At 31.7% G+C, this 21,691-nt stretch overlaps 1 protein-coding gene across 1 annotated transcript in view; it reads right to left on the minus strand.

Annotated features, from left to right (window-relative positions):
* The window catches only part of LOC127729671 (uncharacterized), a 58,611-nt gene extending 41,802 nt beyond the window's left edge, over window positions 1-16,809 (minus strand). The window contains exons 1-4 of the mRNA XM_052237529.1: window positions 16,695-16,809; window positions 9,987-10,047; window positions 8,778-8,940; window positions 6,635-6,946 (exon numbers count right to left, since the gene is read on the minus strand). Of these exons, the coding sequence (XP_052093489.1) occupies window positions 6,635-6,946; window positions 8,778-8,940; window positions 9,987-10,010 (499 nt within the window). The 5' untranslated portion in view covers window positions 10,011-10,047; window positions 16,695-16,809. The remainder of the gene's footprint in view (window positions 1-6,634; window positions 6,947-8,777; window positions 8,941-9,986; window positions 10,048-16,694) is intronic.
* Window positions 16,810-21,691: the final 4,882 nt, after the last annotated feature.

The following is a 21,691-nucleotide window of genomic DNA, read 5'->3' on the forward strand; positions in this document are numbered from 1 at the left end:
TTATTTCATATGATTTGTTTTTTTGTCCCATACAAGGATATATATGGTTTAGGGGCGGGGATATCTACCATTTACAAGTTCTTAAACAGGAAGAAGTTGGGAATGACCCCAAGGAACTCAACTTTTATTCCATTTCATTTCTTTTATTGTAACATACAAAAATATATATGGTTTCGCGCTGGGGATCTTGACCGTTTACAAGTTTTCAAAAAAAAGGAGAGTAGGGGTTACCCCAGGGGACTTCCCCTCAATTTAATTTGCTTTATTTTATTGTCCCATACAAGAATATATATGGCTTAGGGGTGGGGATCTCAACCGTTTACAAGTTTTACCCCCGTGGACTTCCCCTTTATTTCATTTGATTTGATATATTGTCCCATACAAAAATATATATGTTTTCTGGGTGGGAATCTTGACCGTGTACAAGTTATCAAAAAAAAGGGGGGTAGGGGTTACCCCAATGGACTTCCCCTATATTTCATTTGATTAGTTTTATTGACCCATACAAGAATATATATGGTTTAGGGGTGGGGATCTCGACCGTTTACAAGTTCTTAAACAGAAAGAAGGTGGAGATGACCCCAGGGGACTTGACTTTTATTTCATTTGATTTGTTTTATTGTAACATATAAAAATATATATGGTTTCAGGGTGGGGATCTTGACTGTTTACAAGTTTTCAAAAAAAAGGGGTGGGGGTTACCCATGGGGACTTCCCCTAAATTTCAATTGATTTGTTTTATTGTCCCATACAAGAATATATATGGTTTAGGGGTGGGGATCTCAACCGTTTACAAGTTTTCAAAAAGAAGAGGGTGGGGTTTACCACCGTGGACTTCCGTTAAATTTCATTTGATTTGTTTTATTGTCCCATACAAGAATATATATGGTTTAGGGGTGGGATCTCAACCGTTTACAAGTTTTTAAAAAGAAGGGGTTGGGATTTATCCCCGTGGACTTCATCTATATTCCATTTGATTTGATATATTGACCAATACAAGAATATATATGGTTTCTGGGTGGGAATCTTGACCGCTTACAAGCTATCAAAAAGAAGGGGGTGGGGGTTACCCCAATGGACTTCCATTATATTACATTTGATTTGTTTTATTGTCTTATACAAGAATATATATGGTTTAGGGGTGAGGGATCTTAACCGTTTACAAGTTCTTAAACAGGAAAAAGGTGGGGGTGACCCCAGGGGACTCGACTTTTATTTCATTTGATTTCTTTTATTGTAATATACAAGAAGAAAAATGGTTTCAGTGTGGGGATCTTGACTGTTTACAAGTTTTCAAAAAGAAGGGGGTGGGGTTTACCCTCGTTGACTTCCCCTAAATTTTATTTGATTTGTTTTTTTTTGTCAAATACAAGAATAAATATGGTTTAGGGGTGGGGATCTCAACCGTTTACAATTTCTCAAACAGAAAGGGGTGGGGGGTTACCACAATAGACTTCCCCTATATTTCATTTGATTTCTTTTATTGTCCCATACAAAAATATATATGGTTTAGGGGTGGGGATCTCGACCGTTTACAAGTTCTCAAACATACACGCTGGGGGTGACCCCAGGGGACTCACCTTTTATTTCATTTGATTTGTAACATACAAGAATATATATGGTTTCAGGGTGGGGAGCTTGCACATTTACAAGTTTTCAACAAAAAAAGGAGGGTAGCTGTGAACCCGAGGACTATCCCAATATTTCATTTGATTTGATTTATTGTCCCATACAAGAATATATATGGTTTAGGAGTAGGGATCTCAACCGTTTACAAGATAAAAGCACATTATCAAATTGAAGGGAGTAGGGGTAAGAATATATATGATAAACGGACACTTAATAATCTACAAAATGTCTAATAATGAACAGTAAATTCAAAACTTCATTTATACAGTAATACTAGTAAGTTTCAAACTGTATACATACAGTCCTACAGATCTTATCAGAAAACAGAAAATTTTCAAATAAATCTGTCACTCCAATGATTATCATATGCTAAAATATTTCCAAGATCTAATTAATAATGAAAATTAATCATTATCATATGCTGAAATATTTATAATATCTAATTGAACAGAACTATGGTTGTTTAACATAGTACTCTAACATAATTAATAATGTAATAATCTTCAAAATGTCTAATGATATAGCTTATAATCATTACCACTTAGGAAATAGATAATTTTCAAATAAATCTGTCACTCCAATTTTTATTCTGAGATAAGACAAATCATAACATGACAACAACAATAAAATATTTAAAAATTCTACTTTTGGATATTAAAAATGGCGATAACTCACAAAGGAGATATACTAAAATCTTGAAAATTAATATAGACCTTCATTAAGTCCCAGGAAACAACATATTTAAATTTGAAAAAAAATTGTTAAAGCGTTTTCATCTTATTTTGGCAGCCGCCAAACCGCCCAGCCGCCCGCCGTATATCACCATTTTAATAACCGATATTTCCTTCGAAAATCCGGTTAAAAATGGCATATTCTCTCCACAGTAAGTCAAAAGTCGAATCCACTCTTGTTTCTAAGGTAAAACGCAATACAAATATGAAACAGACTATAGCTTAAAAACTAGTTAAACAATAATTCATTTGTCACAAAAAAAAAAGGTTTCACATCAAATATCAAGTAAAATTACTGTTTTTGACACTTTCTGAGCACTATGATAAAGAAATGTCGACGCTGTATACGGTATTTAATACTTTCTAGAATCATGCAATTCATAGTTCGTTAGATGCACAAATATATATGACACACAAAAACCATCTTCAAAACGTTCTGGCATTACTCTCTGAATTTTCACAATTTTTTATCAGAGGTGACCCTAGTCAAAAAATTTGAAAAAAAAAATTCTGATTTTTTTAGTAAATGCGGTACTGCTAAAAAGGCCCTGAAGATAATGTCCACTTTCTCCAATGATTCTTTATATGTCATCAAGTACTGATCATATTGATACCAAAACCGAGCCAATATGTAACTACTACGGTGAATTTTGAATAACAGTTTTAAATGAAACCATTTTCGTATAAAAGTAAATTTTTGAAACAGACTATAGCATTTCAAAATATAAAAAATATGTAAATATTTGTGTTTAAACATCGAAAACTATTTGTTAACTACAAAATATCATGCCTATTCTAATTTTTATAGTCTGTCATTCGAGTGAACATTTCAATGTTCGAAGAGGATCATTTCTGTACATTTTCACTGAATTTGGTAATTTCGATAACAGCATTTGGATCGAGATTGACATGTTTAAAAACCGATTTGTATGTCCAAACTCTAAACGTGTACGTGCTTTTTTCAAACAAATCAGCAGAAGTTCAGAAAATGACATATGCTCTCCATAGTAAGTCAAAATTCGAACCTACCCTTGTTTCTAAGGTAAAACGCAATACAAATATGAAACAGACTATAGCTTAAAAACTAGTTAAACAATAATTCATTTGTCACCAAAAAATACGGTTTCACATCAAATATCAAGTAAAATTACTGTTTTTGACACTTTCTAAGCACTATGATAAAGAAATGTCGACGCTGTATACGGTATTTAATACTTTCTAGAATCATTCAATTCATAGTTCGTAAGATGCACAAATATATATGCCACACAAAAATCATCTTCAAAACGTTCTGGCATTACTCTCTGAATTTTCACAATTTTTTATCAGAGGTGACCCCAGTCAAAAAATGTGAAAAACAAATTCTGATTTTTTGAGTAAATGCGGTACTGCTAAAAAGGGCCTGAAGATAATGTCCACTTTCTCCATTATTCTTTATATGTCATCAAGTACTGATCATACTGATACCAAAACCGATCCAATATGTAACTACTATCGTGAATTTTGAACAACAGTTTTAAATGAAATCATTTTCGTATACAAGTACATTTTTGAAACAGACTATAGCATTTCAAAATATGAAAAATGTGTAAATATTTGTGTTTAAACATCAAAAACTATTTGTTAACTACGAAATCTCATACCTATTCTAATTTTCATAGTCTGTCATTCGAGTGAACATTTCAATGTTCGAAGGGGATCATTTCTGTACATTTTCACTGAATTTTTTCAAACAAATCAGCAGAAGTTCAGAAAATGACATATAGGCCTCTAGCCTTTGTCAGTCTTGTATTATTTTTAATTTTAGTTTCTTATGTACAATTTGGAGTTTAGTATGGCGTTCATTATCACTGAACTAGTATATATATATTTGTTTAGGGGCCAGCTGAAGGACGCCTCCGGGTGCGGGAATTTCTCGCTGCATTGAAGACCTGTTGGTGACCTTCTGCTGTTGTCTGTTCTATGGTCGGGTTGTTGTCTCTTTGACACGTTCCCCATTTCCATTCTCAATTTTATATTCTCTCCACAGTAAGTCAAAAGTCGAACCCACCCTTGTTTCTAAGGTAAAACGCAATACAAATATGAAACAGACTATAGCTTAAAAACTAGTTAAACAATAATTCATTTGTCACGAAAAAATACGGTTTCACATCAAATATCAAGTAAAATACTGTTTTTGACACTTTCTGAGCACTATGATGAAGAAATGTCGACGCTGTATAGATTGAAATAAACAAATAATTTCCCCATAGGCGACAATGATAGCCTTTTTTGAGATACAGCTTTAGAAAGTTGATTTTTTTAACGAAACCTTGCTAGAATTAAAGAAAAGTTATTAGGACAGTATTTTTTGGTCTAAAAATATAGGTTCGCGTTGCTTTTCTTAGCGTAATTTGTACTTATCTCCCATGCCTATCAATTTTGCACTTAAAATACGTGTCTCATCCTAGCGTTTAAAAGACATATCAGTTCCGTTAGGGCTTAGGAAAATAATTTATTTGGCCTTTGGTATAATGCAGAATGCATGAAGTCTCTAATAACAAAATATAACGGGCGCACATATAAACCAATCAGGATTAGCTTTACTCTTAATTCTGAATACCATGTTATGCTCATAAAATGGCTGCGCCCATAAAATCTAATGGTTGATTGTAACCTACAGTTGGGAATTGAGATAATCTTGCTAACAGAGTATATAGAAATCTGTTTGCATAAGGAAGTTATCCATAACCAATTTCCAAACTGGAATACGAGTGAACAAAAATGAACTGAAGAGTTTTATTTGACATTTCAATGTATTTTTCTTTTATCAGGGTTGTAAAAGAATTCTCATCAACTGTTGAAGACGTTTAATTACTAGTAAACATTATCATGGTCCGTGAAGTCATATGTTCGGACCAACATGCATTGCTTCAATTATTCTGAACATTCATTTTATGCGTTCCGGAAAGTCAAAACCTTTGAATTTATGACTTATCATCGGAGCTTTGATTTCAGAAATGTCTAAACGGAACGAGTGTTCAGTGGACAAAAATGGAAATTATACCAGAACACAACGCTTACAGAAATAAATGAACAATAAATAATTAATTAATTATTTTAGCGTAACAATGATTTACCTGACTTTTAGTATATTTTTTATTTTTCTATCCGTCCTCTTGAGAGAAAAAAATATAATATTTAGCGATTTATATAGGTAAAATTTATATTTTGTTTATGGTATAGTAATAACTATGATTCTATTTTGAACTTCTGATAACTATGCTCTCTATCCTTAAAAATAGTTTGACATGTATTTTCTTATATCGCCGCTCAGTTTAAAGGGGTATTAGCTACGAGATATATAAAATAAATTAAAATATGATATTTTTTTTTGTTCAATCATAAATGAAAGTGAAGTAGTGAAATAATTATTCGCATTTAGAAGCCAGTTTGGTTCAATTTTGTCAAAATAAGCTAAGAAACATCGCTGATGAATTATTCACTTGCAAGTGAATAATTCGACCTCAATGAATCGGTATTCATGTTACCTTCAATTTAACCCCTTAGCTAGAGATGGGTTACGCATGAAATAGGCGTGTTTAGTTATTAAAAGGATAAGAATGTCAACATTGAAAGTGAAACAAGGGTAAACCATTTGATTGACTGATTCGATCCACAAAAACTCATTCTTATACAGGTAAAAACGATGATTAAAATATATTTTTAACCTATTATATGAAATCAAACAGACCTAGAAAAATCAATTGCACGAGTTCGCTATCTGTTTATATCTATATTTATTTTCATATCGGGTTATATGACCGTCGGAAGTCTTCGGAGGTCACCTCGATGGTTAATTAGATGGCGTCTAGACTAAAATACTCACGAAATGCTGATACATATTATCGAGCCAATGCATTTATAACTTTGATATACGTATTAGTATGTTATAAATCAAATATGAGAATTTGAGTCAAATCGGTGAACAAGAATTTGACTGCAAATGCCCCTTTAAACTATAGTCAAGACTTAAAGTTTATAGTTTTAAGCTGTTCAGATGATACTAAGATCAAAATGGTTTGTTTAGGACTACAACTCAATTCCTAGTGTAAACAGAATATTGAAGAAAACAAAATTGGTTGTTTTGTACAATGTATGTCTACATGTAAACAAACAACTGAATTTAAAAACTATTGAAATTATAGATTTCGACGAAATAAAAACGAAATGTTTACTAAAAGATATAAATATCACTTTTTGTTTTCTCGAAGCTGAAAGCAAATTATTCTTACCCGGTGAAAATATTTTTCTTTTATTGGAACAGGTCTTCAAGTAGCAGGAACAATCTTCATGTTGTGGTTTACAAAAGCATAGGTTGTTTGGTTTAACAAGGAAATCATAACCTCGTCTGTAGTCACATCTGCATGTAGTATCAGTGTTACGGTTTCCACGGTCATATACAACTTGACCCTCCTCATTGCAGAATGATTTAAAAAATAAACAATGTGTACTAACATTTGTGTAAAACCTGAGTGGGAATGGTTGATATCTTTCTTTAGAACATATATCTGCATCTATTCCTCCACGAAGAACTGCTTTTCTACCTGTAATGAATAAGTTGGTTCGTAGTATCATTCTCTTCCTAGCGAATCTACAAACGTGCTTTTTACTGTCATCCTTTTTCTTGCAATAATGTGCTTATCGTTTACAATGTGTAGAACTTTTCTGTTTTGCTTTAGTGCTTCTACTACATGCGTTTAAGAAACATCATCTTTAAGGGATCAATGCTTATTTCGTTTGATGATTCTATCAATCAAATGCACATATCGACTTTACTGCACCTATGATTATACTGTAAATTATATATTTATTTCAATGTGTTTTCGATGAGTTTCGGGAAGGTGGCATAATGTTCCAAGACCAGATAGAGTGTGCCACCTTTGTGGCATCGACGATGAATTCCATTATGTAATGTGTTGTCCTTTTATTAAAAAAAAAACGGTATAGATATTTACCACAATAGTGTTGTACAAATGTTATTATTCTTTAATTCAATAATGTATTCACTACAGTCAATATTGTTTTACTAGAAAAGTTGTGTAAGATTTATTAATTACTTATTAGTGAAAGTCTGTCCTCCTGGTTAAAGTACATTTATTTATGAAATTTCCCCACCCGCAATTTTCACACGTGTGTATAATATCATATTTGTAAAAACTATGTAATTTAGTTAACGAGAATAAAGATCTATCTATATATCTAAAGATTGTATATAAGCAGTTCTAATTAAGGTGGATTAACTATATACAGCATCTTTGGTAAAATAACAGTACACAACCGGTCTAGTTCTTTGCTTAAATCTGCAAATTTTGAGAAAGCTTGGCAATAAATGTTTTTTAATAAAGAAAAAAATAGTGATTTATTGCATTATTTAGACTGTTTATCAAATACAAAACATTGGTGTTTGTTAGAATATCTTTTATCAATTTAGCGTTTAAGGGGAGATAACTTAAATTGAAAACATTTTGTAAAGGAATTTTAATGAAATTTTTATTTTATACTTGTAGCAAGAAAACAAGTTCGGTGACACCATTGTTTTTATTTTATTTATTTTCTTAAAGCATATATTTATGCATATATTATAAAACCTATCTTCTGATATTTATTTCAAAATTCTGTCTCATAGATTTCTTTTTATTCACAAAAAAGGTTTTTTTTCATGAATACTATATGCAAATTTGGGCAAAACTTGAAAAATAGCACGGTGACCCATACTTTTTATTATATTTTTGAAAAAGCATGATAAAGTCATAACTTTGGAAAGTTTTAGAGAATACCATCCGAGGAAATATATACCGATGATTCACCTTAAATGAGAAGTCATTCAATAGACTTGCGTTAATGTTAGTGTTTTGTGTTCGAAACAAGACATACAGTGTTTGGAGTTAACATGAAAACAAACAAAGTTCGTAAATACAAATGCTTTACGGTCGAAATTCGAAAGTAGGTTTTGATTCGAGCGCAACTGATGAGTCTAATCTGGACAAAACGCGAATCTGGTTAACGAAACTATAAATCTGTTTTTTTTTTATGATTTAAATGGACGTGTGGTTTTCGTTCTGATATACAAATAAGGAGATGTGGTATGATTGCTAATGAGACAACTATCCACCAAGGTTCAAATAAAGTGGATGTAAACAGTTAAAGGCAACCGTACGGCCTTCAACAATGAGAAAAATCCATACCGTATAGTCGGCTATAAAAGGCCCCTTTATGAAAAATATGAAACAATTAAATTAAGAAAACTAACGGCCTAATTTATAACAAAACAATTTACGAAAAACAAATATGACAGACGTGAGCATGTTTAGGATAATCATGTAGCTTTTTGTAAATGAAAAAATGTAATTTCTGATGTTGTTTAAATGCACTTACCTGGTTGCTGAAAGTCGGACCTTGTACAGTTTTCAGAATATCCGTTGATAAGATCATTCCTTAAACAAAAATATTTTGATGGATCCGCACAGAGACTATTTGCACGTAGTGCCCATTGCGCTGTTTCAGGACATTTCAGCGGAAATGCTGCGCATAAATGTATCTAAAATAAAGCAATGATACATGCATATGTTTATATTTATCTGCATTGAAACATTTGTTACTCTTATTCTAGCAATGGTATCTGTTTACCTATTATATGTCCTGGCATTGATGTATATGTTCCTTAAAATCTTGTACATTTCTTATGAAAAAATAAAGTTTGTCTTCTCCTTTTTATGTCAAAATCGGCATCCAACAAACGCAAGTTAACAAAATTGCTCATTTACATGTAATTACACGGATGAACAAGCTCAAACGACGTACGGCAAGCTCTAGATGTTTTATTTTATCTAGTCAAGATGCTAAAGAATACAACAGAGATGGCAAAAAAATATCAAGCACCAACACCAAGTTATCAGTTTTCAAGATATTTAAGATACAGCATGCTAATCAGATTGGTTGTGATTTTTTTACATTAAAGAGAGGGGGGCTAATACTCAGTAGGAATTCAACCGTTTTGTATTATCTTGATCAGTAGTAGAACAATAGATATTATATCACAATTATCAATGAAAGGCTAACGAAAAAGCAAAAAATATTGGTATTACAGAATTCCGACTCACAATTAACCAAACGATAATTGTTTATATATACATTGTTATATGAAATCATTGAATGCTAATAGTTGCCAGTGGTCGTTGTTTTAAAAACAAAAGGTTCGCCTTTTATTCTATATAAAAATAATAAAACTTGACAAGCAACAAAACAAAAAGCAATACCCAATTTGATGACTGAAACAAACCCCATAAAACTAATAAAATTGCTGCATTAAAATAATACTTGAATAGTTGTTTATTGAATCAAGTATTCTATAACATAGAAGATTACGATATTTCAAATAATTAGCATAATTGTAAAATCTTTGACAAAAACTGGGTATTTAATGGCTTTTATGTACATCAAACCAAAACAATCGATAATATAAGTTGTTATTGGTCAGATAAAAAGCACATATACAAGCTCAAATATATATTTGTCAACAAAAGCAGGAAGGGATATATCCAAAGCAATGTTTCGAATAATTATGATAAAACGTCGTTGACTTACCAACATCAATAGCTTGTACCACATAACTGTTGAATTCTTGTTTACTAGTGTGAAGCTACATCTGCAATTAAACGATTGAAGCATTTAAATCTAAAAACTAATCCAAAACTTGAACAAAATCTAAATGTAGTATAAACACATGTGATAGTACATATACGACTAACGTCCGATATACAAAAATAACTCATCGTTTTTGCTTGAATATGAAATGATTTAACAGTAAATGATGCATGCACATCAAGTAAACTAAGTAAATCTGAATTGAAGTTAAAGGCCCTCTTCTTCCTGTCACCAAATTGCTGACGAGAAAGTTATTCCTATATTATCAATAAGATAATAAAAAGTTGTAGCTAATCTATATTTGTATCAGGTTTAGTTACTTTGGTCTCAAACCTACCTGATGAAAGTTGTTTTGTGCACATTAAAAAGTAAAACAACAAAAATACCGAACTCCAAGGAAAATTCAAAACGGAAAGTCCCTAAACAATTGGCAAAATCAAAAGCTCAAACACATCAAACTAATGGAAAACAACTGTCATATTCCTGACTTGGTACAGGCATTTTCTTATGTAGCAAAGGATGGATTAAACCTGGTTTTAAAGCTGAAAATCTTACGACTATATGACATATAAGTTAACAGACGGCTTCCACAAGTGAAGCAGGATCTGCTTACACTTTCAGTGTAACTGATATATACGTGATGTATATTAAGACGTGATCTATGAATTTATATCATACGTTTATATATAATTTTCCTGATTAAGTTATATATACACGAAGGTGTTTGCAGATGAATTCGCTGATACTTTTTTATTAGATTTTCTGCACTAAACATCAGTTTCATAATAGGTTATGATACTTGAGTTGTTAAAAGGAGATCGAAATTGCAACAACTCGTTTACAATGATGTGGATTTTTCGGCTTGATTAGGAAATATGATGGCATTTTATTAATGTCTATTCTTTAACATTAATTTTCTTGAAATTTTGTGGAGGAAAATTATAGTGTCATTATGCTTTATATAAGTAATGCAATTATATAATACGTAACGAAGGCTAGAAAAAGAAGGAAAGCTGAACATATCTGTAAAAAATATCTAGGATAAAAGGTGATCGTAAGATGTTCAGTAATGGTAATACATTTTTTTTTTTTGTAATTTATTGTCTTCAAGAAACGCATCTTTTATCGAAGAATCTATGTATGAATAATAACCTAAATAAATATATGTAAGCATGTTAAATCCTTTCCATATGGTGTCACGTTCTTTGCACATAAACGAAATCTGATATACTGTATTGTAATTTTTTGCATCAAACGCATTCTTCGACGAGTTTAAGCAAATCATCAACTATCAATCAATTTTACAAATCTTTCAATTGAAAGCACGGGTTTAGAGTTTAAAAGAAAGGCAAAAGATATCAAAGGGACATCTAAACTGGTTAGTCAAATATTAACTGACAATGCCATGACAAAAAACTTAAAACAATCAAAAGTCAAACAACAGTAAACAAACCACAAAATAAAAAAAAAACAAAGACTAAGCAACACGAACCCCACCAAATAACCGGGGGATAACTCAGGTGCTCCGCAATGTCAAGCATATCATGCTTCATATATGACACCCGTCGTGTTACTCCTATAAATTATGTTTGTACGTTATATCAAGTGATAAGCAATCACGCAATAACGGATTGGTAATTTTGATTTACTTTTATCTAACCTTAAGACATCACGAAATTTATAAACCATCGGTCATATAACCCTGAATCTTACCAAATGTGAACTTTTTGAAAGTTGAAAATTTTTGTTAACTTATATGTCATTTGGTCTCTGGTGAAAAGTTGTCTCATGGGCAATCATCCTACATCTTCTTCTTTTTATATTTTCATGACATATAACAGACAATACGGGTACCGTTATAAATATCACATACATTCATCATTAAAAACTACAACAAGAGCAGCACGAATCATCAAAAGTAGGGGTGATCTCAGGTGCACAGAAAGTGTAAGCAGATCCTGCTTCACTTGTGGCACTCGTCTGTTTGATAATGTAAGCACAAACCCGCTGGTAAGTCTAATTCGGAAGGTCACATTCGAGGATAAGAGGACGTGAATGTGGTTACATTTTTTGTACGACAAGTGGAACATATGCGTTGTCATCTGTGAAACGGATATTCAATAACGATCAACCAACTCGTGATAGCGTCTGTAAATTTTTTTCGAAGGGATGATTTCAACTTTATCACTTGGAACTATTGGTTTAATATCTTCCGTGTAAGCAGCAACCGTCTATGAAGGAAATCATTATACGAAATACAAGCTCTGGAATATCGTTTCAACTTGGATATATAAACTAAAATATAATCTTTATAATTGTTGAAGTTCATGTAAAGTTTAGATGTACATGCGTTATAGTAAAAAGCGAAAACAAATAATCAATAATCATAAGTTATCTCAAAGTAAAGGTGTGAAAATGGCTTAATGTTCCAATTAATAATTGACACTGAATCATATTGTGAAATCACACCAGCAAATTAATGACAAGAAACCCTATTAAGTGTTTTTCTAAAATTGATCAAAACCTTGAAGATCATAACCAACACGAATGCCATACAAAACCAAAGTATTAAAACAAAACCAAAGTATTAAACTAAACAATATAATAAGCAAAAAAACAAGCAAAAAAAAAAACAAATAACAAGTTCTTTCACAATGAGTAAGCCACAAATAGACGAAAATGACAACTTATCGCAAAATTATATTGCTCAGACCCTCTGAAATGTCTCAATGGTAGATATGTTGACAAACTTTTAATTCATTCATAGCAAATGAATAAAAATTTATTGAGGGATGTGTCATTTAAAAGCGATACTTGTAATGAGAATATATTGAAACTGCAAAAAAAAGTTAACTATTCTAATATGACGTGCTTCTTTTGCTTTGTAAATAACACCGTGATAAAATTCTCGATATATCAATACTTAGCGCAGGCTCAGAGGTGTACATTATTATGACTGTTATAAGATACCTCCCACGTAAATCCACATGTATCGTAACCTATGTGCAAAAGCTATGCCGATTTCGCTGTGTTGAAAATTGCTGCAATTGAAAAAAAACACAGAACCTTTATTATTATGCTGATGCATAACAAAAAGAATTACTGCATTAGAGCTCGGAAAAATGTACAAAATCAAATTAAAATAAAATTCCGCGAAATTCTACTAATGCTTTTGGCACATTAAAGTCATTTCAAAACAAGACGTCATACGAATGAAAAAGCTAAAGCTGAAGGTTTTCCCGTTACGTGAACCCTCAAATTTCGAATAATATTGCATTAAAATGGAGTTTTCAGGTAGGTTTTGTTTTATTTTCTATTCCATTGCATTATTCGCACATTTACTCATTTCAGCAAGTCAACATGGCGGCTCCTTAAGTTACGAAATGTCAACTGTGGATCCGACGGTAGCTTACGACAAAATAAATGTAAATTAAAAATAACAAATGTTGGGTTTCAGAATTAAAAGAATTAAACAATTTTTGTCTAGAGTTTATTTAAGAAATAATTCATGCAAGCTATATATTTATTGGAAATTTTTAGCTTTATCTAACAGGGGGTAAAATAGAACAGCAACACACACGGCATATCCACCCTCGCTTCAATTTTTAAAATTACCATTTTTGTCCTATTAGAATTGAAATAATTCATGGAAGCAATAGATTTGTTGGAAATTTACACATGTCCTAAGCCGTGTGTAAATTTCAAACAAATCTATGGCTTCCATGAATTATTTTTAATTAGATAGTTACAGGAAGATGATAACAGTTTACGTGTTGATGAATATGCATCAGGCTGTAGTTGAGAATGCAAAGGTTGATTCAAAATTAAAAGTAGCCAATACATGTATGCAACATGAAACAATCAATAATAAACATTTAACAACAATTTAAAGAATACCTTTAATTCAAAACATGTTGCAAGTATTTATTCAAAAATTTTTGCGTGCAGTTATTATTGCGATATTGATATGACAGACTAAATGTGAGAATACTTTTTCCTGTAACATATACTTATATACGTGTCAGATTTCTAAATGCGAGTTTTCGTTATTGCTATACTCAACTAGTCGCATTATTCGCAATAATAAAAACCTCGCAAAATTTATGAATTACCAGTAACTGAATCGAATAACTTGCTGCAAAAGAAACTTGAGGGTAAAATTTTGGCAGCCACGTTTAGGTAATAAATCAATAAATGGGAACACTTCCACTCAGTTTGATGAGATGATCAGTTTAAAAACCCACATTTCTAATGTTATTCCCAAACAAATCCCTTTTGATAATTAAAAGTATCCACAGACAAAAGAAACGGGAATTGTTGCAAACATAAAGCTTTGATCCAATATAAATACCATCCACGCAGTTAAACTGTCTATATCAGTTCTGGTCGATACAAACAGAAGCTATTATGGGGGTTTAGCCTTTTTTTAGACAAAATTATGTTAAAAAACATGTAAAAACTATGAAAAATACATGCAAAGATTATCAGTGGGTTTAACAAGAGAAATATTTCGTTATTTCACCATCAGATCTATATATTTGTTCAGTACATATACACTACTTATTTAATCTTAATAGTGTTATTCATACTGGTATGAAGCTTAACTTGTAACACACGAATAAATGGGAAAATTTACAATATTATAAATAATATTATAGTAAAGGGCGATAACTCGGTTACCAGATCATTTCCTGTGGAAATGGGAGTTCGCGAAGGGGACAATTAAAGTCCCACTCTGTTGAAGATTTTCATTTACGACCTCCCATCATATCTACAAACATGCTTTGATTCTGAGAAACGTATATGTAATGATTTACATTGCTTAATATTTGCAGATGATGTTCTACTTTTTCAACTGAATTAGAGGGATTGCAATACAAACTTAAAATTTTAGAAAAATATTGAATCTAAAAAAAAGATGTGTGTCCAGTTATAAATATCTGGGTATACATTATTTCAGCTTTATTAAGTTTTTCATTAACTTAAATTGGCGTTATAAAAAAAGCACTGAAAGGATGTTGCAAATTAAGAAAATAATGTTCAAGTATAAATCCGATATAGACTGGTTTAATTACATGTATTTAATAATAATAAGCAAACCCGCTATTCTAATTCAGTGGCACTTAAATAGGATTGATGTTATAAGAATAAGAATTTACCATGTGAACAGTTACATGTCAAGTTTTGCAAAGTTATATTAGGCGAGCTAATAAATATTGTTACCAAAACAACTTGGTACTCCTGAATTACAAAATTGTTAAACAAATTTAGATATTAGAGAAAGTCGTGAAAGTCCATCCCATTATTGACAGGAAGTTCTTTTTCAAAACTTCTTTAATAAAGAGGTGACAAAAGTATCGACTGGTTAAATAGTGAAGGTTTTGCGCCATAATATCTGGTTTTGCAACTAACTTTGCTTTTGAGGAGAATGTTCTATCCATGTCATGGGATCATTTTTACTCATAATTTCTACGTATTAAATTTCAGGTGATAAATGGCTTCTTTTACTGCTAACTAAGAGGCAAAGTTGACTCTCTTTGACTTAATTTGGCTACTCCCTTTAGCTCTATTCGGAGCTAAGATTTCAAATATTGTTTTATCTTTGTTCTAACTTACTTTCAGCAAAGAGTGATCTAAATGAAGGCCTAGGGTTTCCAAGGTAGCAAAATTCCGCATGTTTTAGACTAAGATTTGCATATTGTTTAAATGCTAGTGGACATTTTTATATATATGTTCATTAATGTTAGTATAAAGTAAAATAACAAAAACTCAAAACTCCAAGGAAAATTCGAACGGAAAGTCCCTTAACAAATAGCAAAATCATCAAACGAATAGAAAACAGCTGTCATATTCCTGACTTGGTACAGACATTTCCTTATGTAGAAAATGGTGAATCAAACCTGGTTTATTGCTAGCTTAACCTCTTACTTGTATGACAGTCGCATAAAATTCCATTATATTGACCACAACGTGTGAGCAAAACAAACAGACATTATTGGTTAAAATTGGGGTACAGCAGACAACATTGTGTTATAATCTTAATCTCTATAAAAACAAACAACTATGTCACCAAAGAAAAACAAAATGACATGAAGGCACTCTATAGATAAAGCACATAAGTAAAAATGAAAGACAAAGAATACAAAAAATGACCATAGCACAATAACACAATGGCGAGATGTATAAATACCAATCCCCGCCAAAAGGATATTACCAAAAATGGACTAAACAGAACAGGTTAAAAATATACAACGACAAATAAAAAGAACACTATAACACGTAATAAAGACGATAAACAACTTCAATACCTAGAATCTGTACGTCAAAACCATCATGTATTATTTGTGAAGTTGATACGGAATATTTATCAACAAGGTCTTAGTATCTTCCGATGAACTTTTTTAGAAAAAGGACGAGACGTTCTTTGGAACAACCCTGGTTCATCACATTTTTGCTCAGACACTGGTGACATTTCATAAATTCTGAGTAGCAGATGCAAGCTCTTGAATACCGAATAAATTGGGAAATGAATATCCCATATGTAGGTGAAGTTGGCATATTGCTGCTAAGGTGGGGGACATTTATAATTACAAAATATGTTATTGCATGTTTTAACCGAAGACCATGTTAGTAAAATATTTACCTTACCATTTTCACATATTTTTAACACTATGAGGTCCGTTGAAAACATGATTCCCTTACAAGAGACACGATAAGAAATTCATCTGTTCAATAAAACAGCCAAACATGTCGTTAAATGGCGTCCTCTTCTGTTTCAGAGGCGATCTCGAGGGTTTCTGTGTTATATGAAAAGCAGCATTCTAACATGTTTAACCTTTCTTTTTATCGTAAAATATAGAGCATTATTTATTCTGACTAGACGGTAGCTAAAAATGTAACATACACGCGCTTTGTAGAATTTAAAGATTGTTGTGTTGTCTGAACGGCACCCCTTAATTGTAGAAGAATTTGTAGGTATCTTGTAATAATAATTTAGAAAAGCCTTTCTTAATTGTATGTCAAATACAAACATTGACACATATTTATAAACCAAATCTCAAAACAGAAATCTCTTAACATTAGAAACAATTGTCCCAACACTTTCTTTATCATCATTCAGGTATCTAACTTGAGGTATTGAAAAGGGTTATGGATTAAATATGTGTTATTATCTTTACATCCATATCAATAATTATAGTATCAAATGGCAAACAAACAATGAATATGTTTGTGACATATATGTATGATAGCAAAAATAGTATAATTATTTCGTTATTATATTTTGTTTTATTAAATTCAGAAGTTTAAATCCTAAAGACACCCCTGTTTACAGGTTGAATTGATCATCCGGGTATATGTGTAAGCTATGCGGTTATAAACTATTTTAATTGGATCGATAATGTATATTTAAATAACCAAGTGACACACTTACTATTATTTTGAGTATTTCATTTGTTATTCAAGGTACTCTAGATAGTGTGATTCCCTGTACTAGCTAAACTATAGTGTTGTTCATTTTTCTTCTCGAATTATTTACCTATAAGTAAAGTTTTGATTTATTTTAACACAAACTATCACATGCATTTTCAGTGAAGTATATGTATTAAATGTGACTTCTTTCTCTTGTGTTGTGCTTAATGCTGTGGAAAATACTATAAATAGATAGATTTAAATTTAGAAATATATTTTATTCTAAACAAGTAGTTTTCCCTATGGTATCAATCCAACGATATATCCACTTTACCACAGATACGATTTCTTTAGAGTGTCTACATGTTTATAAATACTATATCAATCTGTATATATAACATATATATTGCACAGAATAGTGTTATTAATGTTAATAAAAAAGTATGAATAATACAAATAAAAATCAATCTTTTCTAAGTATTGAATACTGTAAATTTTGAAATTGTAAAGTGCATTTATTATTGCGATTTTTGAAGAAATGACAAAAATGTGAGTTTTATTTTTGAGATGTCAATAAAATCTGCATATTAAAGATACACACGATATATGTATCAGATATTAGACGTGTTTGGAGAGTCAATAAGATCGTTGTTCCCCCTTTTCTTGATATTTTGTTGAACGACTACAAAGAAAATCCGCAAAGTGATCAAACTAAATGAATTTATAAAAAACACTGCAATCAAATCACATCCGAATCCGATTTTTTTACATCAAACTTTGTTCAAAATGTTCGTTTATTTGAAATATATTTAAAATATACTTTTCATGTCGGGGCCTTTCATAGCTTTTATGCAGGATGGGTTTTGCTTCTTGTTGAGGACCATACGGTGAGCTATAGTTGCAAACATCTGCGTTATTTTGTCTCTGGTGGATAGTTGTCTTCTTTGGCAATAATACCACATCTCCTTATTTTATATCATGTTTCTAGAATAGAAAAACGTGTAGCTTTAAATTCTAATAAAAAAAAATAGAAATTTGTGTACTTAAAAATAATATATTATATAGAATGAAACAAAAGTGTATTAAATTTGATTATCTTGTAATATTTTTTTATTTGATCTAGAAAAGGTCACTATGGCAATTAAATTTAATGCTGAAAAGGGACAATACCTAAAACAAACACGTTAAAATGTGTGAATAAATTCACATTTTAACCCACATTTTCTTTCTATCAACTTTTGTCAGTTAGTTTTTCGGACAGAAGAGGTTATCGATTAAGTTTTAAAAGATTACACATTTGGGCACTATTCAAGCATGTTAAATTTTACGTTTCGATGAAGGGTCGGAAATTTTTTGCTTGTTATCACGGCTTCCTCCACCAACAAAACAGAACATCACGATTTTATCTATTGAGATATTGATGAAAGTGGCGTTAAAACTTTCATATGTAGAAGTTAATTTTATTATCTTTGGGTCAGGAGAATATTTTGAAAATGGAATATTCATTGTCACCTCTCGCAAAGCCTGATAAATTATATGTCGGCCAATTTTTTTTATATTTTTTTTTCGATTTCCTTCATTTTGTTTTGCCTACTATTCACTATATACTCCGCTTTCTAAATTGGACGGTATATAGTGATGGGTGGATGAGTCCATCCGTCCGTTCTTTCGTTCGTTCGTCTTTCTGTCCATTCATTGCATCCATACCCAGATAGTAGTAGACAATACAAATCGCACACTGCTCGTTAAAAGCGGTTTGCTTGAACATTAAAACGATGCGCAGCAAGACAACCTTCTTCCAAGAATTGGAACTAACGTGGAATTAGATTTTCCTCCAATATGTGTTATTTTAGGTGATAAGATTTATGTGAACCGTCCAACAATGGTAACGCCATATAGGAGACACCAAATAAGACAAAACCGCAAGGGAGAAAAAGAAAATTCAAAAAACTAAAGTTTATGTAGAACACGCCATCGATCAGACGTTAAAACATTTAGGGTTGTCGGAACTTTGTGGAGACATCCAAGACACGAATCAAAACAAATTGTTGAATTGTGTACTGGACATGTGGAGAGACAAACTGAGTTATTTGACCATTAAACCTATTCTACTCATATTATTTAATGTATATATTTTTATACTTGTGGCCGTAAAATCTGTCCTTCCCATTCTTGACCCTTACATATAATAAGTTTTTAAAGTTTTGTTTTGCACTCCTAAATCAAATAAATACAAATGAATGTATGAAGATCTACTAAAGGCCAATGCACGTCTTACGTTACTCGTTCGCTTAATATTGTATCAGACACACCACAAAGCTATACTATACTTAGCCAGGATACTTGTCAATGCAATTGCATCTTGAGAAAGTCCACACTTAAATCTTGTATCGATATTGTTATCTAACATCAGCGCAGTATTAAAATCCAGAGCCTCTCCTAACACGTCTATTAGAATGCGAGTTCTTATTATTGCGATCCTAACCCAGTCGCATTATTCGCATTATTAGTAAAAACGTCACAATAATTTCTGAAGTTATAGTACATTGTACGTAGGATAACAAGTTATACTTATCTGGAAAAATCGAGAAATGCACATGTATTGTTATAAACAGCCCGGTTTCAATAATAACATATTGTTGTAAATATAAATAAGAAGATGTGGTATGAGTACCAATAATACAACTATCCATCCAAGTTACAATGTGTAAAAAGTAAACAAGTATAGGTCAAGGTACGGCCTTCAATACGGAGCCTTGGCTCACACCGAACAGCAAGCTTTAAAGGGTCACAAAAAGACTAGTGTAAATCAATTCAAACAGGAAAAAACGGTCTAATCTATATAAAAAACGATAATCGAGAAACACTTATGAATCACACCAACAAACGACAACCACTGAACAACAGGCTCCTGACTTAGGACATCATGTTTGTTCATCTATCTTTCAGCATCAACAAACAAGCACGATACGAAATGATTGAAGATGGAAAGGTAACAAAATCTTATTTTTGAAAACAAAAAATGTTGACATTATGGAGGTAAAGTAGGACTGTTTTCTGTTTTATTAATATTCTTGTTATTTCAATTCAGAAGACTACATGCATATGCTATATCTTTAAGGTCCCTTTGGTCGTGTAGCTCTTCATTAGCATGGTTTAGTAATTCTTCTGACTTTCAAATTTTTGGCTTTGCGCGTTCCTTATGAGGGTAAATCCAGAATGTAGTCGGTACGGTACCAGAAATTTAATTGTTGGATGTATTCGATACAAGTGTTGCTCTGCTCCTGTGATACTGAACGAAGCATAAAAGAAAGACTTAATGTGGATAGAATTTGGAATTAAAAATACAAACCTTAAAGTACAATATAAATACCCAAAAAAATTTCATATCCCTCGTCTCCTTTCAAATCGAATGGATAGCTTACATTGAACAAGAACAATAAGTGGTATATCAGCAGTGAATTAGGCAAAAAATGAAAGAGGTATATTATAGGATAAACCAGGTTAAGAACGCATTAAACTTGCCAATCAATTCAAATTAACTATGTATTTTAGGGAGCAGTGTCCCAAATCAGACGTAATCATGTATTTTATCTTACTAAATCTTAACTACAAAAACATTGGATAGTATCCAGACAGTTTGAGCAATGACCGCTGCAACTTTGCGATTTATGATGGGCGACCAGTGTTTAAATACCGAAATACACACGCAATATTCAAACAACTAAATACATTTGTATATGGAATCAATAATTGAGAGATAGATACTGTTTAATCATGTACTATTGTTGGACGGATTGACAATATGTGGTGCAATATGTTAACCCAGAATGATCCTTAAGAGACTGCAAGTTTCTTCAAATTCCTGTTTTCGAGCTGTTAGTGCAAAAAGCTGCAAAGATACCCATTGTTTAGTCTTACAAACCTTTCCATGCATTTTTTTGTTATTGAACGCTAAATAATTATCTACGATACCCAAGACGATTTCATTTCATAAAGGAACTCTTTTGTTTACTTATTAATTGTACCTCGAACTTATTAACCCGGTGTAGGTCTTTAAGTTGAGATTCTATTTACCAAAATGTGTTTGGCCATGACTAATTATTCATGCTCCCTTAGAATGAAAGGGTCCAAAATAAGATCGGAAAAAATAGGCAAGCAAAATACAATAATTTCCATTTCAAAGAATTAAAGTGCCTTGGGTTGAAGATATCCGGTTAATAATCAGACAGTAT

Source organism: Mytilus californianus, unplaced genomic scaffold, assembly GCF_021869535.1.
Source record: "Mytilus californianus isolate M0D057914Y unplaced genomic scaffold, xbMytCali1.0.p SCAF_2, whole genome shotgun sequence".
Classification (NCBI taxonomy): Eukaryota; Metazoa; Mollusca; class Bivalvia; order Mytilida; family Mytilidae; genus Mytilus; species Mytilus californianus.